At 34.3% G+C, this 25702-nt stretch overlaps 1 protein-coding gene across 2 annotated transcripts in view; it reads right to left on the reverse strand.

Annotated features, from left to right (window-relative positions):
* KIAA0825 (KIAA0825 ortholog) overlaps positions 1-25702 on the reverse strand; it is a 405558-nt gene that overhangs the window by 303626 nt on the left and 76230 nt on the right. For both annotated transcript variants that reach the window (XM_036846744.1, XM_036846743.1), the window contains 2 exons: positions 25239-25407; positions 21532-22201 (listed from right to left, as the gene is read on the reverse strand). In XM_036846744.1, coding sequence (XP_036702639.1) covers positions 21532-22201; positions 25239-25407 — 839 coding nt within the window. The remainder of the gene's footprint in view (positions 1-21531; positions 22202-25238; positions 25408-25702) is intronic.

Here is a 25702-nt window from a genome sequence, read left to right on the forward strand (position 1 = left end):
TGCTCTTTCTTACACTAAAATCTCCCTTCTCTGAATTTCTTATATACTTAAAGTTTTACACAAATTACTTGGTGATTAATTTGACATGATAAGATTTTTTTCCTCTCATATTGCTTTGTAGGTTAGTCTTTTTCACCTCCTAGATTTGAAGGTAATAGGGACAGAGTAAAAGGGACAAAGTAGGTGATTAAATAGTTAGGGATCATAAGTAAAGGAAAAAGTATGCGAGAGCCCTATAAGTTAATGATCACTCAAGAAAGCAGGTTTGCTTAGCCACAAAACCATGCAACAGAAGCATGAGACATGCCCCCAAACAATAAAACAATGGTGGACTGAGACCCACATCCTGACCAGTAAGGTAAGTTAGTAATTCCTAGGACACGCTTCTCTGAGCACACTAATAACAAAAACATAGGGAAAGGTGCCATTACACTGAAACCTAAGATGATTTACCATATTTTAGTATATGTTACTGCCTTTTTGCTCATTTCCATTGTGCCATGACAGTCCCAGTTTGACCAGGTAGGGACAAGAAAACTCCCCCACCTGATGTGGAGGAGAAGCTGATGCTGGAAGCGTGACGTCTACTCAAGAATGAGGAAGAAGCTGGTCTTCTCTACCCACTTTTCCTTTGATTATAAGACTGTAGCCTGCTAAGTTCTTGGTGCGGCACTCTCTTGCCCGCCCACTTGTATCTCTCACAAGGGTCCTGTACTAATAAACTCTTTCCTTACCTGTCGCTCTGCCTCTCACTGAATCCTTTCTGCACCAAGACAGAAGAACCTACGCTCTACTGAGTACCGAGACGTGTTCAGTTGGTTTCAAAGGCACTTGAAGACATCAAATATAATTTAGGCTTTAAATTGATTTCAAACTTCTGAAAAAAATTACTTGGAGGAAAGTAGTTATTCTCAAAAGAAATATTATTGTTTCAGAGTTGAGCTGGGGGTGTGGGTGGGTAGCAGAGTAGGACTGAGCTACAGAATAAGGCATCTTGTCAGAAATCTCTGGGTTGAGTGATGAGAGGGGAGAAGCCAGGAGGACTGAGAAACAAGGCCCAGGTTTCTTTCTGTTGTGCCTTCCAGATAAACCCTCCATTCTGTATACATTCCCTACTTTGCATTACAGGAAAGCACCAGGAAGTGAACACTGTCTTCCTGCCCCTCCAGATCCTGCCTACTCTGCAACCAACACACTTCCATTTCATTTTGTTCATCCTGGACAGAAGTCAAAAGCGACCCCTACCAGCTGGAATCACTTTCTCAGAACCCTGCAACTGCTTGTCTGCATTAACTCCCAAGCAGCTTTTCATATGTTCATATTTGATTTCTCAATATAGATGGGAAGTAAGGGTTTTATGCCTTTTGGAATTCCCATTAATCATAGCACAATATTTCTTAAATAGTAGGGGCTCAATTAATAAGTTGATTAGTTGGCTACTACAATATACCTCTAGATACTGATTTATTTCAAGAAAATGATTTGGTTAAAAAAATATTCATTGAACTCCTATCACGTGTTAGGCAGTGGCTTGGGTGCTGGGGAAAATAAATAATACTTGCCCTTGAGGTGCTTAGTATCCATATGGGGAGACAGACCCCTAATTAGATATTTTAATAGAATATGCTAAGAGCTTTGAGGAAGGCGTATGGAGATGCGGTGGGAGCATGGATTAGGGGCTCTAGCCCAGAGAAAACTTCCTGGAAGAAATCACACATGAGCCGTCATAAAGGATCAGTGGGAATTAGGCAAAGAAGAAGAGGAAGAGGGTAGGAGATGGGAGGCAACAGAGCATGAGCAGGGGTTTCTGTCAGTTCAGTGTGTTACTAGAGAGTGAAAAATATGAGGTAAAGAGAGTCATGAGATGAGGCTGAAGGAGGCAGGTGCCAGGTCAAGGAAGGCTTGCTTTCTAATACTAAGTAGCTGGGGCTTTATTCCTGACAGTGGTGAGGAGCCCCTGAAGAGCTTTAAACAGGGGAGTGGCGAGTGCTCGGCAGATGTTTTAGAGGAAAATAAGAATAAGGGTAAGAAATCCAATTAAAAAGCGAAACAAAACTATTTTAACAGTCCAAATGAGAGATGATAAAGGTCTAAATTGTTCCTTGATGACAGAAATGGAGAGGGAGAGATAGACTTGAAAATATTTAGGTGGTGAGGCAAAATATAGAATCTTGGTAATTGCTTTGATGGCGGGGGAGGGGGTGGAAGGGGAGAATGAGAAATAGTTTCTGCTTGAGTGATCCTTAGTGGCATTAACTTGGATTGGGGAAGAGGACCAGGATAAGGGGAATGGCGAGGAGTTCCGGTGTGTCCATGCTGTGTGTGGAGTGCCTGTGGAATATCCGAGGGACCTGATGAACAGACATTAAGCTCTACAGGTACAGAGCTCTGGGGGGGAATCAGTGCTGGACTTAGATCAGGTAGCCATTCACACATAGTGGCAGTCAGAGTCAAGATGATAAACAAAGGAGATATCCAGATATATCTATTATTTTAAGTTAGTCTTACTTCATTACTATTGTTCATTTCTAAACTGAAAAAAGTTAGTATAGCTCTTCCAGATGTCATTATATGAAGCATTTTAAAGATAAAATGAAGTATTCAATGAGAAATTGATTTAAAAAATAACAAACATGCAGCCTTTTGTCATATATTGGTGTTTAGGAACACCATATTAACATACGATGGCAAGTCACTCTGTCAGATTAATGCTACATATGTTTTAAATAATGATAATAACAAAGCACTTAGTTTGTGCCAGACACTATGTATAATATCTATATTAATACTTAGACACTATGAGGAAGGTCTTGTTATTATCATCTCCATCTTAGAGATTAAATGACTGACACTCACAAAAGATAAGCAACCTATCCAAGGCCTCAAAGATGCCAAGTGGCAAAACTGGAGTGCAAAGCAAGTCTGGCTCCAAAGCTCCTAACAGCTATAAGGCATCGAGCATTAAGTGCCCTGCCCTCACCCCCAGGCCTTTTTTGTTTTTTTGCAGCAGTGAGAGGATAGCTGACAAGACAGCAATAGCCTTGATAATCCAGAAGGAGGCAGCCAAGCACAGGAATTTTAACACACACACAAAATCATAATTAATGAATTGATGTCTAAATGAAAACATGCATCAATCTAGGTATTCATGCTTCTGAATTTGTGTAGTTAAAACCAACTGACTATATTGGTTTTGGAGGGCAATTTGAATTTACGCATCAAAATTTAAATTAGCTTATTCTTTGGCCCAGGAATAACTCTTCTAGGAACAAAGCTTTCAAAGATATACACAGAAGCATACAAAGAAAAGAAACTGGGAGAAATCCTAACACCTGTCAACAGGAGCTAGTTAATTAAATAATTAAATAATCAAATAATGATACGATAGCTTGCCGCTTATAAAAAGAATAATGCATTTCATACATATTGATTGATACAAAAGAGGTCCATGACATAGCAAAAAAAAAAAATTTGCAGAGGAATTTGTAGAATGTACATACACAGTACAGGCAGGTGTGTAAGTGTAGAAGGGTACACACCGAGCTATTAACAGGGATCACTTTCGGATGGTAAGATTAAGGGTAGAGAGGGTGAAAGAGACCTAACACTTTTTACTTTATATACTTTAAATACGTACATACACACACACACACACACACATTTACATGTGTATTTATGAAATAGTGGGCATGTACTGCTTTTGGAAGGAAAAAATTAAGACATTTCTAAATCCAGTGAGTCAACAATCTAATAAGATCAATTTAAATTTAGCCACATGCAAATAAATTATGCTGCATCTATATAACGGAATATCATGGTGTTACTGAAAAGAATGTCAGAACAGATTGCATTGACATGGGAGGAGATCATGAAATATTAATTGGAAAAAAGCACATTGCAGAATAGTAGGTCTAGTTTGATCTCATTAAAAAATACAAATTTGTATGTTAATTCTTATATGTGCATACAAAAAATTCTACAATATTCTACAAAGTATAAGAATAAGCGAGGTGATCCTGCGGAATCAGGATTTGAGGGAAGGAAATGAGTTCTTAACTTTCTCCTTAACATATATCTGAGGTTTTAATTTTTTTTAATAATTAAAATTTATTACTCTGAAAGATTACCTAAGTAATAAAGACATTTTCATCTTATTTCCTATCTTAAATATTTGATATCACAAAATCTATAAATATGACCTAGAAAAAAATTTCAGATTCAAATGTTTATGAAATATATAATTTAGCATAGCTTTAACGTGTTTAAAGGCACACTAAAGACTGAACAAAAAGTAAAAGTACTTTAATATATTTTCAAAATCTCGGTTTTTCTCTTTCTTCCCATTCCCACAACGTAAATCTAGGCCAGAAATGCTCTGGTCTTCCTATTGGCTGTGGAGTCACCTCTCCTCTGGTCCCACCTCCCCTCTCATGAAGGCAGGAACTTAGCTTTCTTCTTTCACTGGGAAGGTCCCTCGTGAGACCCCACTGCCCTGTGAATGAGGATGCATGTTCTCACCTTGTTCTAAGCTTGTTAATGGGAGTCTCTCACCTCTGCTCCACCTCTTCCACAGCACCCACACTGCTTCTCCATTATGTGACAAGCTCATTCCCTCTTCTAAGCTCTTGCTCATGCCGTAAGCATTCCTCTTCCCCTTCTTGGTTGTCTTTAGAGAAGACCAATTCAAGAACCTCTCTGATTTCTCCTAAGGGTTCTGTAGGAAAGCCCTGCCACTTGAGAAGCAAATATGGGTATCTTCCTAATGAGGAATAGTCCACTCTGCCTTTTGCAACCTTTGGCATCTTCCAGGAAGTTAGATATCTCAGAGCCAGACTTCCTCACCATTAGTCCAAAGTGGTAGGGCACTGCAAGGACATGCTGTGGAAGATGCCTGTGATTCTAGCCTGCAAGGATTATGATCATCAAACATGTACCTAAAATTCAAAGGGACCTAAGGGAGAAAGAGCCTCAATCAGATCAGCTTATGAATCATTCTGCTTTTAACAAATGATATAAAAAGAGTATTATCAGAGCCCTTAATAGAACTTAAATAAGGCATTTATTGATAAGATCATATTTCTCCAAAGTTTTTGGTTACAAGTAACAGAAAATAGGTAAATTTGAGCAATAAATGGGAATTTCCCACATGGCTGAGGGTTTTCCTGTGGTCCTCATCTCAAATGGGTAGAGGGACAATGGACAATAAGCTGGAGTGAAAGTTGTAAAGTCCCTCTCTTTAATCATCATCTGAGTTTGCTTTCACTCCTACCAAGCAAGCGGATAGGAAAGCAGCCATTTACAGTTGTTTGGAGAGCCAAGATTCTCAGTTTGCCAAAGTGAGACTTATATGCTTGGAATTCACTTGGAGGCTAGAAGGCTCCAAAAGGCTTGTGATAAATTGGGGAAGCAGCTGTGCCCCTTTGTTTTTATCACAAAGTGGCATGAGTGATTCCCAAGTGATAGTAGATGAGCAATCTTATTTTTGTGAGTGATTCAATATGGAGACCAGATTTTATCTTAGTGTGTATAAATTCTAACTACTGAAAAAACAAAAGTACGAATCTGTTCTTTCCCTGAGAAATCAAAAATTATATTAACAGAGGCTGCCTTTTTAGAATTCTCTTATATTTATTAAAACTCAAAGTTAACATCTAGAATTATGTCTATGTGATATCAAAAAGTTAATCTCAGTACTCAATCCTTTATTTCATGGAGATACTGAATTAAAATACCTTAAAAGCCAATTTTCAAGATCAAACCTAAGTTATGGCATAATAGCTAACAACATAAAATATGTCAACTCTACCACATCATCAATAAAGATGAGATGCTTCAAACTGCTAACATAGATAACTTAGCAATTCTTGTTTGATGACTATGAAAGCTAATATCAAACTATTTTAAAATTAATATAAAGAAGGCCACATATATCTTTTTTTCCCAAAGACTTATCTTACATAAAAAACAAGGAAATAAAACTATAACTGAATTGAGGCTTCAAGTTCTTAAAAGAAAACGTCAAATTAACAATAAACATACTACATGTAAGTAAATAATCATGTATAGGATAAATTCTAAAATAATAATTTTAAAAGCACAATACCCAAATTTTATTACAAGTTAAGATTTCAATACAGAAACTTTGCTATGGTGTTGAGTAACCTCATGACATTTAACATTACTTTGGGGAATTTGAAAAATACAATTAGTTATCAGCAATCAATTTGTTGACTCTATTGTTCCCAGATACCATTTGCTACCAGTGGGAAAATGCTGCTTATTCTCTAACTACTATTGTGCACTTCATAACTTGTTAATTAGCACTTAATTTTCCCTTTGCTTAGGGAATAATGATTATTGCCTTCATCTAATACAACAAAGGGCTACCTTTAACAATCAATTTTTTTTAATTAGCTAATGATTCATAGACAATACCCATCCCCCCATGAGTGCCTTACGTATTCCATCAGAACATAATAACCACTACAATTTTTCAAACTTTCCTAGAGACAGTTAACTTTAATGCTAACATAAATGCAAGATAGCCACTTTGATTATTTTAGGAACAATAAAACTTTGAACGTTTTGACCTTTAGTATGAAAATTTCAATCATAATCTTTTAAAACTTGCATACTAACTGAGTAGGCTGTGATATAAAATATTTAACATGAAATGGCAAAAGTGAGAAAGTAATTCCTATCAAGTAGATGTTAAAGACACAAAGCACAAACAATAGAAGCTAAAGTCTTTCACTTTTATATTCTTTAAATATAAGAGAGAGAGACATGGAACCATGTGACAATTTTTCCTTGATAAAGGAAGTAATTAGAAAAGGTGACAGTTGACTTCTAAATTATGTCTAAACATCATCTATGGTTTTCAATAGCAGATTCTAATCTGGAGATGAAAATTTCTATCAAAAATTTTTTTTCTTTACATTTATAGATCAGAGCTTGCAGCAGTGTTAAGTGTTAGTTCATTTTTACTGAATCATATAAATATCATAATGGGATGGATTAATAAAGTAGGTTCTCTATCTCTGGACAGAATGTACACTTACAGAAGGCAACTCTTCTCTAGTTTCTAAGCCTAAACACATGTTATACTTCATTCAAATAAACATTTTGAAGTGCAAATTTATGAAATCTGGATTGTGATTCTGAGGATAATGAAAAATAAAAATCTAGATATTCTAGGTGATAAAAATGAATTTATATTATACAGTCACATATAACTTGTGGTTGTATGTATATTACCGTATATTAATTAATGTCTTACATAGGTGACAGACAGAATGCCAAACAAATAATACGAAGTGAAGAAAATGAAGCCAAAGTACTTTCCAGTATTGATAAAAGTATGAAAGATATTCTTGTTCAAGTTTCCAAATTCTTATTTCTAATTAAATCTATTTAATAAAAAAATACAACAAACTTTCAAAAAATGTTGGCCAAAACAATTTAGATAAGTGAAGTAGCAAAATAACTGTCAAGGAAATTGAAATATTCACACCAAACACTTAGACATAAAATTTTGAAAAGACATCTTGACTAGGTGACCTGATCAAATAATTCCAAATTTTTATTTGTGGCTTATGGTAATCCAGTGAAAGATTAAAAAAAGTCATACATTTGACAAAAATTAATGGGAAAGCCTAAGATTTAATGTTTATTATATAAGTAAAAACAGAAGAAAAAATTAGGTATGGTTTAAATCAGATATGAAGTAGTTAAATAAAGTGAAAACAAGGCAACTAAGCAATTGTGTATGGGGAAATTTTAAGGAGTAAAATTTTTAAGTAGTGAGTGGAGATAGGCAGGCATAAATCCCATTGGCAATAATGTGTTCCTCTGATCTTGGTGATATTCACTTTTCAGTGATGCCATAACTAGTGTTAACAATCCTGCATTTGACAGCATTCATCTACTCAGTCCCTGAAGACAGTGAACTTACAAGTAGTGTTTTCCTGTTTTTTGCATTTACTAATGACATATTTAGTTTTATAGGCACGAGTCACAGATTGAACCTTTTTTATGTCTCACTGTGGTGTGTAATTTTTTTTTAATAACTGTATGTTTAAAATAATTAGTACTGATGGTTATAATCACTAATTTCCTAAAACTGCAAAAGGCAACTTAATATTTCTGCATAGCAGCTGTAATACACAATATTGCACAGAACTAAATTATTACAAACAGTGCCAGCAGTTTTCTATACACAGTACTTAAGATAATTATAAAAAATCATCTTCATTACTGCTTGCTAGCATTTTTTTAACAGTTTAATTTGGATAGGTTACAAAATACATTCAAATCACACAGATATAATTACTGTAAACCCAAGAAGCCATAAAATGTTCCCAACCAAATCCCTTTGACCCTGTTAATGTCTGTTCCTTGTTAATCTAAGGCAAACATTGTTTGTAGTGTGCATTTGTTATAGAATATAAAAAAGGGGGGGGGGGGGAGGAAATCCCTTAACAGTTGTTATTGATTTCAGCATTTACCGACTGAGAGTTAAGTGCTGTTTACAAAACAGAACAGATGCAGATGCTGACAAAAAGGTAAACAATTGTTGCATGGCTTCCTGCCAGATTCTGAACCGATATATTAAACTCCAAGTGAAGCACATTTCCCCTATGGATTGCACTTATTGCCACTTCATTTCCTATGTGCTCCCTCTCTCTATTGCCGTGCCTGGCACTAAGCTATTTCCAGTTCTTTGCTGACCCCTGAGGCCTGGTGCTACCACACACAGCCATTAGAGAAGGGAATTGCATGTGTCTGACACGGCCTGAAACCAATTATTTGATATTTTCTTCAGAATGATGCCCAACTCTGTTGGGAATGAGCAATCATGAAATAATTTACCTCCTGATTTAATTTTTTCCTGCACAAATTAGTTGTAGACTGAGCTGGCTATACACAGATGCCTGTGACATAGCTCTGTCTTATCAAGATGATACTTGAAATGAAGCACGGGGATCTGAATTGAATAGGTTGGGGAATCCTGCTTTAAAGAGGCATTGACAAGTTTATCAGATATACTGATCACATGTACTCTCTGTTGATTGAAAATGACAGAACCTTAAAGAACTATCAGGATAGTAGGGAAAAAACCACAAGGATGCAAACCATAGCAGTGTATTTAATGTTTTTAAACATCCTCCTGATTTCTGGTTTCCTTTTTGTGTCTTAGAAACCTTGGCACATGATTAAAATTTAACGAAAACTCACATTGGTGCATGACTGAGTGATCTTCACCAAATTTAGTATTTAGCAATTCTGTTTTTAGATATACTCATAAATGTCAAGAAAGTATGTATTTTTCTGTAACTCTAATCCCTATGAGTACCTTTCATAGAAATATAAAGGACTTATATTTTGTTGTCTGTATGTCACAGAAACAATGCAAAACATGAGATTATCACTTATCAATAAACAGAGAGCTTGTACAAATTTGCATATGCTTAATCTAAATAATGAGATATTGAGGCCAACTGTTCAAGCTCTATAAAGACAATACAAGTCTCTTTAGAGGGACTCAGTGAACATAAAGCTTCAGCAAAATCTGTGCAGTAATATCTTGTCTATAAAGTTGAACAAGTATTTTTCTCATTTTTACATACTGATTCCACATTAGATCTTAGCTATTAAATCTTAAAGAGGCTGTAATTGCTACATCTTCCCATTGCTCTTTGAGGTTCAGGCTCTACTAACTAGACCCATATACCAATAACCCATATACCAATATGGTATACCAATAACCAATACCATATACTAGACCCATATACCATATACCAATAACGGGGAACTTTATGGTTTTTGTAACCATGACTAAGAAAAATTATAAGAAAAATATCCATTAAAAGTACACACTCTTCAAATAGCTGAAGAATTACTATTTTATTGTGCTACTAAAAGAACATTAACAAAGATGATAATAATTGATTTCAGTACAGTTTGGAAAAAAGATATAGGAAGGCACTATAAAACAATTTTACAATATAACTTTCTTTCACAATGATCATCATAAAATTTGGAGGGTATTTCTCTTCTTTTCAGGATAGGTTATTTCGCAAACCTGGGTGTCTACTCCAATAATTACTACAATGATTAGTACTGTGTGCTTTTTGCTAATGGAAATGCTAATACTGAATTTTAAACTTAAAATAATTTTTACCTTGGAGGACAAACAATATAATGCCAGATATTCTAAAATCAGTTCAGTTTGACCATGTCACAGCAATCAAAAATATCAAAACTTCAAATTATTTAGTTTTTCATATATCACTGGCATCATAATTCCAAAGGCCTTATTAGATTTTCATCTCTCACTGGCACTTACCTGCTAACTTGGTACTTCCTATGATTCTATTATGGAAAAGATTAAACAGGTAACAAGATAAGCTACATTTTTCTAAATAATAGACAAGGGTTTTCTGTTTTTACTCAATGTTGAAAAGAAGTTGCAAAAACAAACAGTGATAGGTTTGGCTTTTGATTGAAGCAATATACTGTACTTAATTTTAAGTAACTTTTTACTTCCTTACAAGCGCAATTTTAGATCTCCGTTTAGATAGCCCAACCATCAAAGTGCTTATGAATGTTCTGGTAAAACTAGAAGCAAACTAAAAATATATGTATTAAACAAAGGAATAGACATTAAATTTTAAGAATGACAGAGGCAAAAGACCTTGACTGGAAATCCATTATAACTTTTAAACATTTTACCCAAAGCTAAGGATTATTTTCTTATTTCCACATGTGAGGAAGGGATTGGTCTAACTCTCAAAGCTACCAGCAGTTTCTCCTCTATAAATCCCTGTGCAGAGAGATCAGTCCATACTCAGAAAAATGCCAATTTAAACAAAGAATTTTAACAGTCCCAGGTGTATGAGACACAGATTTCCCCTCGGTTAAAAAATAACTAAATAAAGGTAGAGATGTTAAATGACAGCTACTTTGAGGCAGAAGGTATGTTTTATAACAAATATTTGACTTCATAGATGTGACACTGATGGTCAAAGATTTTCATACTTATATATAAATAATGACATTGAAAATGTTATAACGTAATGTATATCTGCCGAGTTGATTTTCATAACAAAGAATGTTGAGATGCAGGAAGAACCATTACAATTTTCAGTCTTCTGTTAGAAACAGTACATTTTTAAAGGAATCTCACCAATGTCTTTTTGCTTATTAAACTTTTTTTCTTGAACATTTATGAAAACAAGTTTGATACTAATAATTGATTGATAGCATAGTGACCAGAAGTCACGTATTACATTTTCTGAGAACCTAAGAAAAAAATATGTTAATTAAACAACATTCAAGGTTATAATAGTCTACTGGAAAATGCCCATATGCTAAACAAGAATTCAGGGATTCACGATCTGTAAAAGCAAAAACCTGTAAACATTTTTACATAAAACAACAGAGCTAAGCATTCACATTTATCACTGTGTTCATAAACCAAGACATCGAATGACATAAATAACTTTAGCAGGGGGAAGCAGAAGTCAGAAAAATTTTAGAAAGGTTGCATTAGTGACTTACCAAATCACTTTCTACAGATTTTGAATTTCTGGCTTACAACTGCTTCCAGTGTATTACTCATCCACATTCTTTGCTCAACATAGAATAGTTGCAAAATAAATTTGTTTACTTTTAGAATAATTTTATTCTGAACTTCTTTTCAATAATTTGTTTACAATTATTTTCATTCTTCTCTTAATTTGTTACTTATATTTTTAACTAGACAATTTCTTTTTCCAAGTTAAAAAATAAGAGTTTTGGGGCTTCCCTGGTGGCGCAGTGGTTGGGAGTCCGCCTGCCAGTGCAGGGGACACGGGTTCGAGTCCTGGTCTGGGAAGATCCCACATGCCGCGGAGCAACTGGGCCCGTGAGCCACAATTACTGAGCTTGCGCATCTGGAGCCTGTGCTCCGCAAAAAGAGAGGCCGCAATAGTGAGAGGTCCGCGCACCGCGATGAAGAGTGGCCCCCACTTGCCACAACTAGAGAAGGCCCTCGCAGGGAAACGAAGACCCAACACAGCCATAAATAAAATAAATAAATAAATAAACAAAAAAAAAAAAAAAAATAAGAGTTTTAAAATCTCAGTATTTTAATCTTCTTTTTAATTTTAAAAACTGTTACTGAATGGTTAATAAGGAATATAAATCTCAAGCTGACTTATGACCCCTCATGAGAAACCAGTAAGTCATTTTTATCTACCATCCTTAGTTTTTGAATGTCATAACTAGAGAATGTGGCTGGTAAAATATTCTTTCCATCTTTAGGAAGAACACACAGGTGTTCTAAGGAGTCGATAATTGAGGGCAATTTAGCGTTTGCTAATTGTTGCTGCACGGAAGCAAAAATATTACCCAAACTAAACTACATCCACTTTATCTTTTAGGGAATATACTTTCCACCTTTGTTGCTTTAGTGTCTTTAAAACAAAGATTCAGAGGCCTCTGAACATTTAATGGTGAATAATGGGGTCAGAAAATAGAGCCATGCAGCAGAAAAACATTTTAGGTAAATAAAGATACGTGCGCATATGCATAATACTACATATCTACCCAACCACGTAACGTACACCCTCCCCTCATACACATCCAGTCATTTTTCTCACAGTTTTTAATCAAATAAATAATTTTCACAGATGATACAACCTTTAGTAGGAAGAATTTAAATACGCCATCAACTCCTTAGGGAAAAAATTCTAGTGTGAGACTTTTCGTTTATTTTCTTATGAGGCACTGAGGTATAGTGGGAAGATACTTCTACTCTTAGTTCCGTCTCCAACTTGATTTGTTAATCAGCCAAAATGCCGTAGTTTTTGTCACCCATAAAACAAGAACTGGAGTTGCTGCACTGCCTAATTTCAGACTGGTGGTGGAGCAAATATAAATTAAATAAAAAACCCCAAAATGTGGAAGCATCTTGCAAACATATCACTAACATGTGGGATTATTATTAATTAATCGTAAAAAGGATCTTAAACCTAGCAATAATTGCTTCAACTATTTCAGTAACTTAATTACTTATAGCTTAACTCTGGCAAAAGTCTTATATGTAAGCAGATTACCTGCTTCTCTAGGAATAAAATGAGAGCCTCCTCTAGATATTTGTTTATATTAAGTAAAAAATTAACATTATTATTTTCCTTTTCATGTGTTAGATGGAAAGTCTTGGATTTTTTTTTTTCCTTTCCAAATTTTTCCCAAGCAGAAAATCCAGTGATGTAGCTTTGCACTCTATTACTATCATAGTTGCTTCCAAAATCCAAGTTTGTTTAATTTTATATGTAGAGAATAAGTATATGTGTTACAATTCCAGAAAGTCCAACACAAAAATCAGGATCTGTGGCTCATGGGAATTACTCTTCAAATTATAAAAGGGTTCCTGATCTTGCAAGGGATTTCATTTAGCAAGAGAAAGAAAGACAGTATTTAAGAGAATAGGCTTGGTCATAATTCAGAAATGGATTTGAATCCCAGTCAAGGTACATCCTAGCAGTGGGACTTTGGGAAAGCTCTTTAACTTATCCAACCTCAGTTTCTGCAACTATAAAGTAGGGATAATATCCAAATTTTCAGAGATGTTTGTAAGAATCAAATGGTGTATCAGTGCATAAAGTGCTTAGCATGGTGCATGGCAAATTAAAAGGACCTAAAAAACAGTATCTATTATATAACTGATTTTATATATTTGTAAATAGATAACAAGGAAAACTGAAGATGATCAATGAGAAAATATTAACAAAAAATTAATGGTGAATTCATGTTCTGAGTAGTATCCTTTGCAAAGTATATACTTTATTCAGGTTTTTAGTGCAAAATAGAGCCTAAGCTATTTGTGCCTTACCAAAACTCAAGAATCAGAATGGCTGGGAATGACTTTTAACACAGAAAACACTATCTTAAATGGCATGAAAAATTTGTCCTGTCCTGCCTCTTATATAAAGGATGAAATAAAACTAAATAGTTCTAATTTTCACCCTCACCTTGATGGATCACCCTGTGTACTTCTACTGTAGAGAGACAGACAGTACAGAAAGGAATTAGACTGAGTAGAGAACATCCTCCAGGCTCAGAAAAAGGGAAGACAAGCCCGTTCTCTCTACTGATGGCATGGATGTCCTAGCACATTCTAGGAGAAGCCTCAAGAAGGCTCTGAACATGCCATGTAACCGAACTTGCAGGAGGGAAGGCTTTAGAATCAATTACGCCAAAACCCAAATCACGTTTGACTTCCTTCACATGCTGAAAAAAATACTAAAATTATTTACATAAGTTTAACATGTACAATTGTTTTCATATGGCTCATGAAATTCTTACCCACAGACTCTTAGGAAAAGATCACTCACTCTTCCATGCTTTATAGTCCTAATTCTGAGGTTTTCATTTTGTTCTTACTTACAGAAGGGTTTGTATGGATACAGAGACACTTTTTGAGAAAACGTATTTCGTCCATGCCTACTGTCTATAGCATTGTAGAAATGAGCTGGTTCTTCCCCAGGAAAAAACACAAGTCTTAAATCCCTGCTTTGCCTACTTTAAATACATGCCAGAGAAAAGGCATACGAATTTCTTTTCAATCAACAATACAAAATAATATTGTATTTCCAGTTCTTGCCTGTGATCTTAATTTTCAATGATCTGATTTAAAATGCTACTAGAAAAAAAAAATTGAAACAAAAAATAAAACAAAACAAAAACAGTTGGTTGTAGGATCAAAGGGGAAGCCCAAAAAAGAATTTCTAGGAATCGCTTCAGATGTCAGCTGGAAGGAGAGACTCTACTTCCTGTTTTTGCTTAATCACGGACTCCCCTCTTCACCCTCCCATCCTCATTAAAAATGCAACTGTAGGAAGTGGGCACTTTCCATACTGTTATTTTCGAGTTTCACTTGGGGAGGAAAAATCACACAGATGAAGATCTAAAGGACGTTTCTGTATTTGTTACAGTGGCATACAAAGTCACACACTTACCCAGCTAATACATCTGTACTGTCAGTCAGCAAAGAAAATAAATGTGACAGTTTCCAATGATAAATCATAGGTATAAAAAATCTGGTTGTGGAATGATTTCCACGTCACAGAGTCAGAATAAGTTTAGAGTTAAAGCTTAGATATTATCTAATATAACCCTTTCATTTTATCAATTAGAACGATATGAAGAGGTTAAGTGACTTATCTAAGGTCACAAAAACAAGGGGGTGGGAGATTCAAGACGAGCACCCTTGACCCTGATAACTGTACTTTTCTCCTTCTGAGAGCAAGTACTTGTAAACAAGGAATATACCAGTATTTCATTAAAGAATAGCAAGTATGATAAAACAGTGGGGAAATAAAGCTAATCAACAATATCATTTATTAGTATTTTCAACAACGGTAAAACAAAAAACCCTGAAATTGTACTATTACTTTAAAGGAATTTGTGATAACTGAATAAAGATATAACTTTCTCTTAGGAATTTTTTTCCCCGTTACTGTTTTGTATTACTTGAAATTCCAGCTTCTACTAGTGTGGGGTTAGAAAACAACAAGCATGACTGACATCAGAGATCTAATGGAGATCTTCACCTCTGTCTCAGGAGCACAATAGGATCAAGAGATGTGGTATCATTCTAGGAGGCTTGGTCTCTTCTGTAACAATACCATACAAATGCTTCTTTCTGTACACACTTTGCATGCTGGCCTCAATATACTTCTTTACATTTCCCTGAGATCATCACTCAGCTAGTCAGAGCTACCGGAGGAGTAGGAGAGAAATTAGGGTGATTTTGACTGGCCTACTTTCCAATTGTGATCTGTGCCTCCTTAGTCAAAATTCTGCCTTTATCTTGGCTTGAGGGTCTTCTTTACTCTAAAGGATCTTTTCATCCCCAGAGGGATTCTGTTTCCCCTACCCCCAATCTTCCTTAAACAAAATATAAAGGAACTGGGAGAGGGAAGGGGTAGAGGTCACCAAGTTTCAACCTCTCACCCACTGGAGATCTTTAGAAACCTTCCAAATACTCAAAGGCATGTATCATACATTCAAGTCTTTCCCTTTCAAGCTAACAATAACCTCAAGAAAAATTCAGAGTAAGATATACAAGGGACCATGACATTTATCCTATGATTGAAATCTCCTAATTGCATCGTTTCATATCAAAATACAGAGAATTTATCTAACTAAAATTTACTACACATAAACAATCCTCTTTTTCAAGCACTGAGAAAAGTAGCAATATCTTTTCTTACATCCAAAGAAAATACAATTTTAAAAGTAAAAGTAACTCGATGACTTAATCACTTAAAAGAGTATCTGTAAAAATAATATTATTCTTTTCTAGAATATATCACCAAATCACAAAGAGTCTATAATATTTACATTATAACATTATTTCACCATTTTCTTCAAATATCAAAACATAAAAATAGACACATAGACCAATGGAACAGAATTGAGAACCCAGAAATAAACCCTTGCATATACGGTCAACTAATATTTGACAAGGGAACTAAGAATACTCATTGGGGAAAGGGTTAAATAAATGGTGTTGGGAAAAGTGGATAACACATGAAGGAGAATGAAACTGAACCGTATCTTACAACATATACAAAAATTAACTCAAAATGGATAAAAGACTTAAACCTAAGACCTGAAACCATAAAACTCCTAGAAGAAAGCATAGGGGAAAAGCTCCTTAATGTTGGTCTTGGCAATGATTTTTTGGATATAATACCAAAGGCATAAGCAACAAAAGCAAAAATTAATAAGTGGGACTATATCAAACTGAAAAGCTTGTGCACAGCAAAAGAAACTATCAACAAAATGAAAAAATCTATGGTAGGGAGAAAATATTTGCAAACCATATATTTAGTAAGGGATCAATATACAAAATACATAAAGAACTCATACAATTCAGTAACAACAACAACAACAAAATCCGATTAAATAATGGGCAGAGGACCTCAACAGACATTTTTCCAAAGAAGACATACAGATGGCCAACAGGTACATGAAAAGATGCTCAAGATCACTAATCATCAGAGAAATGCAAACCAAAACCACAATGAGATATCACCTTACACCTGGCTATCATCAAAAAGGCAAGAGATAACAAGCATTGGTGAGGATGTAGAGAAAAGGGAACCCATGTGCACTGTTGGTGGGAATATAAATTGGTACAGCAATTGCAGAAAACAGTATGGAGGTTCCACAAAAAATTAAAAATAGAACCACCATCAGCAATCCCACTTCTGGAATATATCTAAAGGAAATGAAAACAAGATATCAAGGAGATATCTGCACCCCCATGTTTGTTGCAGCATTATTCACAATAGCCAAGATAAGGAAACATCCTAAGTGTCCATTTATGAATGAATAGATAAAGAATATGGGAGATTGAGATAGGTAAAATGGACTATAATTCAGCCATGAGAAAGAAGGAAATCCTGCAATTTGCAACAACATGGATGGACTTTGAAGGCATTATGCTAAGTGAAATAAGTCAGACAGTCAGACAGAGATAGACAAATACTATATGATATCAGTTATATGTGAAATCTAAAAAAACTAAACTCATAGAAACAGCGTATTACGGTGGTTACCAGGGGATGGGGAATGGAGGAAATGAGGAGATACTGGTCAAAGGGTACAAATTTCCAGTTAGAAGAGTTATAATTTCTGGGGATCTAATGCACAGCATTGTGATTATAGTAATAATAATGTATTACATACTTGAAAGTTGCTAAGAAAGTAAATCTTAAGTGTTCTCACCACACAAAAGTAATGGTAATTATGTGACATGATGGAGATATTAGCTAATACTATGGTGGTAATCGTTTTGAAGTATTAAGTGTACAAATATTAAGGGTACAAATCAACACGTTGTACATCTTAAAGTTAAACAGTGTTATATGTCAATTATATCTCAATAAGGCTGGAAAAAAGAGACGTGTATATACAAGGTCTGCTTAATATATCTCAGTAGATCACAAAATAAGCATTACGAAGTCTTCGAATGAGAAGACTTCGGGATAGTTCAGGGGAAAGTAAAACAATGACAACACTAAAGTAGATTTAGCATACAGAGGATTCACAACAGTGTTCTTAATGGAATGAGCTATTTCCGTCCTGTTCTTTTAGGCAGTAGAGCACAGTTACAGTCAGGGCATTGCAGTCAGACAGACCTGAGTTTATATCCTGGCTTTACTTTGTAACCTTGACCAAATTACTTAATATCTCTATGCCTTAGTTTTCTCACTATATAATAGAGATAAATAAGGGTACCTACCTTGTTGGGTGGTTAGAAGGATTAAATGAAATAATGTGTTGCAATGTCTGACCCAATAAATGCTAACTCTTGTTACTTAAGGAATGTCTAGAGTTTCAGGCAAAATATCAAAGACTTGGGCTTCCCTAGTGGCACAGTGGTTAAGAATCCGCCTGCCAATGCAGGGGACACGGGTTTGAGCCCTGGTCCGGGAAGATCCCACATGCTGTGGAGCAACTAAGCCCATGCACCACAACTACTGCGCCTGCCCTCTAGAGCCCTCATGCCACAACTACTGAAGCCCCCGTGCCTAGAGCCCGTGCTCCACAACAAGAGAAGCCACTGCAATAAGACGCCAGCACACCACAACGAACAGCAGCCCCTGCTCGCCGTAACTAGAGAGAGCCTGCGTGCAGCAACGAAGACCCAACGCAGCCAAAAAAAAAAAAAAAAATTGAAGACTTGGTGAGTGTAAACATATACTAAAGACAATATACAACCCATTCAAGCCAATTTAGATTTTATTCAAATAGGAATATAAATTATAAATTTTATTAAGTATTTATAAATTATTATTATTTTGCTAATCTCAAACTGTATTTCCTTAATAAATAAAATTTGATCATTGGGCTAAATATTAGTGGAAAATATGATTGCTCTGTTAAAAGTTAGTTTAGGAGTTCTCACACAGCATTAACAGCAGTTACTCAGTTTTCTTCCCTTTACCATGTCTAGCTTAGAAACCTTAAACACGGTAGCTGTTAAATGCTGTGCCTGTGGCAGGTACTCAATACAGCAGAACGGAACTGATTTTCAGGCAGCCCGCTTGAACAGTGCTGTTTGAATTTTCTTTTACAAGTGACAAAGAATTTAATTTTACATTTTGAGACAAGACCCAATAGCATGGTGGTTAAGAACATGGGTCTTAAAGACATAAAGATCTACATGTGCATCCTGACTTTGTGCAAGTGACCCAAGGCAAGTTAATCTTTCTAAGCTCCTTTCTTTGTTTATCAAATTGGGATAATAAGGAAAGGGATGCACTTAGTACAGTGCTTGGCACATGGAAAGCATTCGTTTAACAAGTGATTTATACCAAAGTTCAGATAAAGCAGCTTGAGAAAGATCAGTGCACTTGGACTTGTGGAAAGTGCTTCAAATTTCGGTGTAAAAGCCAACGCACATAGTTCTCTCTCACAAAAGGGAAAACACCTCAATATCAGCCCTAAAGACTCCAGAGCAACTTACACATATTTTTAACCATATGGATCTTTTCTTCTGTTATAAACTAAACTGTATTTAGCACATATAAAACTATCATGTTGAAAGTACTTTACAAGTAAGCATAAACTTTTTGAGAGGACATAAAAATTATAGAAAATAAGTACACTTATGAAAATGCATTTAAAATTTATGTAATAATTAAAATGAAAATCTATTTACTTTGAGCAAAATTGTAATGTTCCTAAATTAACTGATTTTGTATTCTGCTGTAACCTAAACTTGGCTGATGCATCTCTGTTCTGTGATGTGACACAGCTTCCTGAAGAAAATAAAAATTCTAAGACAAAACATTAAATTATTTGAAAATTCATATATCATATTCATATAATATATTCATATTCATATATCAGAGCAAATTGGTATTGTGGTATTTTATTAAGGAAGGTAAGTAAAAATACAGTGAGTTATGGAAATTTTTATGAAATGATCATAAATTCAAAAATAGCAATTCACCAAATGATAATTTTCAAATAATTAAAAAATATAGTTTATGAACTTATGTAGAAACATACCTCAGCATTCTATGTAAAGCATGAGTAATCATAATTTTCAAAATAATCATATTTTTTACCTTAATTTTTCTTCACTGGTAGGAAATTAAAATGATGACAAGAAAAATTTATTATATCATAATAGATTCTTTTATCTTTTATATTTTGAATAAAATTAGGAATCTTCAAATCCTCTTTTATTATATATATTCTTATAGGAACAACATTAGAGGAACTTTAAAAATCAGCTGTAGTTAATGCTATGCTTCCATACCAATTATAATATAGAATTTTATAATTAGTATTTCATAATAGGGCCATATTGGCATTGGCTGACTAAAATATTACAATTTTAAACTTCCAATTTTCATTAATAAAAATTTCAACAAGTGTTCAACAATTCTTTTTACTTAATAATGCTTCAGCTCTGGAAGATACAATGGGTTAAAAATTAAACTTTTCTGTTATATATATATATATATATATATATATATAAAGTTCCACCCAATAATTTATGTGATTAAAAAACTGAAAGTCTTATTGGTAATATTTCTGACTTACATTTCCAATATCTTTAATAATTTAAATGACAGGAAAGAACACACTTCTATTACTATACTTACAGAAAAAGAAATGCATAAGAGAAATGTGTAGTGGAGAATTTCACAACATTTATTTTCTGATTTATTTTCAAATTTGCAATTAAGTTTAACCAAATAGAAAAGTTAGAAAATTAAAGATATCAATACTGGAGAGGGTGTGGAGAAAAGGAACCCTCTTGCACTGTTGGTGGGAATGCAGATTGATACAGCCACCATGGAGAACAGTATGGAGGTTCCTTAAAAAAACTAAAAATAGAATGACCATATGACCCAGCTATCCCACTACTGGGCATATACCCTGAGAAAACCATAATTCAAAAAGACACATGCACCCCAATGTTCATTGCAGCACTATTTACAATAGCCAGGTCATGGAAGCAACCTAAATGCCCATCGACAGACGAATGGATAAAGAAGATGTGCTACATATATACAATGGAATATTACTCAGGCATAAAAAGGAACAAAATTGGGTCATTTGTAGAGATGTGGATGGATCTAGAGACTGTCATACAGAGTGAAGTAAGTCAGAAAGAGAAAAACAAATATCGTATATTAACGCATATATGTGGAACCTAGAAAAATGGTACAGATGAACCAGTTTGCAGGGCAGAAATAGAGACACAGATGTAGAGAACAAACGTATGGACACCAAGGGGGAAAAGTGGTGGGGGGGTAGTGGGGTGGTGGTGGTGGTAGGATGAATTGGGAGACTGGGATTGACATGTATACACTAATATGTATAAAATAGATAACTAATAAGAACCTGCTGTATAAAAATAAACAAATAAAATTCAAAAATTAAAAAAAAAAGAAAATTAAAGATATCAAAAGGTTTAAGTTAAACCAAACAGAAATGTAAAAAATCACTAACCCAAAGCATGCACTGCTCCTCTATGCCTGCTGGAGCTCTTGCTTGTTTTAATCACACGGACAGCACTTTCTTTGAACTGCAGCTCACAAAAATTTTCAAGAAATTTTGCCATTTCTTCTGTAACAGTATCCAGGTAAGTTTCTTTAATGAATTTCACTGTTGAGGATGGAGCTAAAATTTCACGTAGTATGTTAAAATCCTCTTTTATCATTGAGTATAACTTAAGCATTGTACCTTGGTATCCATCAGCCATTATGTCTAAATTTGCTTCTCTGCTGTAAGAAGGAAAACAGTTCTGCAGAAGTTTAGTCAACAGTTTATTCTGTATGTTTTGGTACTTGATTGTTACTTCTGATTCTGGATAAAGAAATAAGAGTCGTTGTATGCATTGATTTTTCAACAAAATTTTTTGCTGTGAATTGTTTATTTCATTGTGGGTTTGTAATCTGCTCACTAAGAAGCGTCGAAGATGTAGTCTTATATCATCCCATATAGACTTTACATCCATAGAGGAATGATCTTCAACAGAATGAAGAGAAGTACTAGAGAGGAAATGGAAAGATGTTCCACTTAGAGTGGATGGGAGGGAAACACTGCTGTGGCAGGAGAGGTCCCAAAGTAAATCCAATACCATTTCTTCTTGATTTTGTTCATTCTTCAACAAATCTTGCTAATAAAAGTAAATTATAATGTTAGAGATGTGATTAACTATAAGAGTAGCAGGAAGAAATGATTTCTACAATCATACAGAATTTCATAATAATTCATTTCGATTTAGAATCAATACTATGATGTTTTCAAAAAAAACCTTTTTGCATTTGAAAATTAATCTATTCAGACATTTTAGAATATTATCTTTATGGTCTGTTAAATTTTGTAAAGCCCAGGTGATGAACTAATTTTTCAATTAGATTTCTTGACACATAGTTTTTAGCCCTCGTTGTTATCCATTCCTGTTATAACCTGAGCTATATGGAAGCTTTAGCTTAAAAATTCTAAATAAAAATCTATAGTAAAATATTGACTGAAATGTACTCCTAAGACGAAATAAATTTAAGATCATGCCCCTAATTAATACCTAGTAGATAATTTTCATGCCTGAATGAGTATACTTATTATTATAAATTCCCAAATGAACATAGAGAACAGAGACCTTTAAACACAGTATGTGCCTAGGGCTTACTAATAGCTGCCATCCTGAGAAATAAAAGTTAATACATTTAAAGACTTTAACTTTCATTTAAATTCCTTTTTGAGAGTCATGTTAAGAAAGATTTTACTTTGGAAAGTAATCTGAGAATATTTCAGTTCTCTCCAAAGAAATAACCAACTCAAAATGGGAAAAAATACTCTCAGAATTGTTCCTCAAAACATAAGAAAATTTTTTTTATATTTTCTGTGTTAACTGACAGAAACAATAGTAGGTGTAATTAGGAATAGTAAAGGGACAAAAATTTACTTTGTTTTTGGACTTTGAATTACATGCACAAATTCTCCTTACATGCTGACTCTCCTAATTATGTCTATTTCAGGTAGTACTGAAATTAGCTTATATTCTCTAAATAGCAACAAGCTGATTATTTAAAAAAAAAACAACAAAAAACAAAAAACAGAAGCAAGGTTCAAGCGGTATAAAATCAGGCCAGCTTGGAAATTACCTATTGACAAAGGTATTATGTGTGACTCAGAAAAATGAACAACTCCTAGACAAATTCCAGGGCTCTCTCTCAGTCATTCTAAGCATTGTGATCTCTAATTTAATGTTCTGTCTGTAATAAATAATAATGCCTAATATCTATGTCGTAGTTTATTATATAAAAAGCATTTTTTGATGCAGTCTCTGACTTCTTCATAATGAAAACTCTGTGACATAGGTACTTAAAACCCCAATTTACAGATAAGGACACTAAAGTGCAGTGTGTTTAAGTTACTTTCCAAATGTCACACACAATAAAGCACAGAACCAAGAATGGATGCCTGGTTTCATTCTCCTCATCCACGTTCTTTCTACTACACTCTAGAGAACCAAAAAGTGAATTGACTTTTCTGAAGCTCCACTTTCTCTCTTCCTTTTTATTTAGTTCTTTTGATACTTCTGGAAAATAAATGTCCTTAGATAGAGTCCAGAACACCAGCATTATGGTAAATTCTATAGAGCAAAGTGGTCATATTAGTGCCTCAGACTTGGGTTTCTCTAAATCAGTCAATAACTGTAAAGAGTTGATCAAGCAAACATTTAAAGAATGATAGATTTAAAACATGTGAACATGTGTTAAGTATGATTGCTTAAATTTTGAAAATGACTTCATACAACTGCCATAATGAGAACCTCTGTTTCTTATTTAGTTAGATAATTAATAAATAAAAACTTTCTATGGAAAAAAAAATAGATGTATGAAAAAAATTCTGTCAAGATTGACACTTTCAGCATGTAAAAACTTGACAAGGTCATTTTAATCTGGATCTGTTTTAATAATGTGGTTCTTTTCTCAAAATAACATGATCAATTATGTTAAAACACCTAGGTCTGGAAGAGGCCTATCAGTCTAATGAATTTGAGCAAAACTAAGGCGGCCTTTGCCCTGCAGTGAATAGAGAATGACTTATGTGTGACAGATTAAAAGATAATTAAAAGCTTTTGCTTTTAATTAAATGAGAAAGCATTATTATATCAATATTAATGAAATTCATTACACATGGCTCTTAATAGAAATTAAAGGAATAACTATATCCATATTTATTCTTCAAGCCTCCACCTTCAAGAGATAATGGGTGAGAGGATTTTCTTAAAAGAATAAGCCTTCAGGGCACATAATCTTCCTTTCTCTCTCTTTTATTACTTTGTAAACATTAAAGAGACATCTGCAATAATAACAATAGCCAAAAATTATTTTCATCTGATTCTGTCATCCTAACCCATCTACACCCTCAAGATATTTTCCACATCTGCCTTAGTCAATGTTTGATGTTTACACAAGAACAGTGCCTTTTTTCCCTAAATTAAGTTAAAACCGTAGCTACAGAAATCCTGTTTTCTAACAATTGTGCTGTTTCTCTAGTTTTTGGAAGCTAGCTACCCTTGTAGGTACAGGTGTAAGAAAATAAGTATTTCTTATTGAAGGCTACAAAAACCTCTCTAACATAGAGGGTGGTCAGTATCCAAGAATGACCAATGTAATAATTCTCCATCAATTAACAGTGTCCTATAAATTGCTGCCTTGATTGAAAAGAACTGGATATGCCTGCAGGTTGGGGATGAAGGGAATAATGGACAAGGCTACTTAATAGATACAACTGATGATGATCTTATTGTGCTTAGTAATGAGCACAAGAAAATGAGTAGTTGTGAAGGGACACAAAATGTAATAGATACCAACTTTTCTGATAGACAATCGTGGTACATTTCAGTACATTTTGTGGTGTTAATATGGTATACATCACACCACAAATCCCTCAGGAATTATACTGTTTAATGTCCATTTATGTAAAACCTCATTTTATAAAAATCATAGTGAAAAATAAAAACACATAGCTTACTGGATTCCATTGAGGATATAGAAACAAAACACAAACCCTAACCCCTAGATATGGCAGGCTAATATGGTCAATGGAATAAATATTTACATATAGAAATTGAATGAAATGTATTCCATGTTCACCCACCCCACTCCACTGTTAAAACAAAGATTCTATTTTTTTTTTTTTACCAGTGCTTTGAGAAATTTTATCATATCTCCATGGGGAATGGATGGTGACTTGGATGAATTATAATTATAATTATTTAGCCATTCAAAACAGTCAGTTGTTGTTCGTAGCTGCACATCTGGACAGTGTTTGTTAACTTCAGACTGTATTTCTTTAATGCAGTGTTCTATGCTATAAAAAAGAAAAGAAAAAATTACTTTGGTAGGAAGTAGGTAATGGCTTTGTCTCATAATATCACAGATCCTGAAATGTTTACATGCAGTACCCGGTGGCATACAATTTACAAAATTATAAAACATTCATATATGAAAATAGTAACAAAGAAACTATATATTTTCATTCATAATTGAAAACTGAATGCTCAAATTTTCTGGCCGTTTCATTTCAAATGCAATAGAGGAAACATATCTAGCTACTCAAAGATGAATTAGAAATTCTTTTGTGTTAAATCAAAAATCAAGTACAG

This window comes from Balaenoptera musculus, chromosome 3 (assembly GCF_009873245.2).
Source record: "Balaenoptera musculus isolate JJ_BM4_2016_0621 chromosome 3, mBalMus1.pri.v3, whole genome shotgun sequence".
NCBI classification, from domain to species: Eukaryota; Metazoa; Chordata; class Mammalia; order Artiodactyla; family Balaenopteridae; genus Balaenoptera; species Balaenoptera musculus.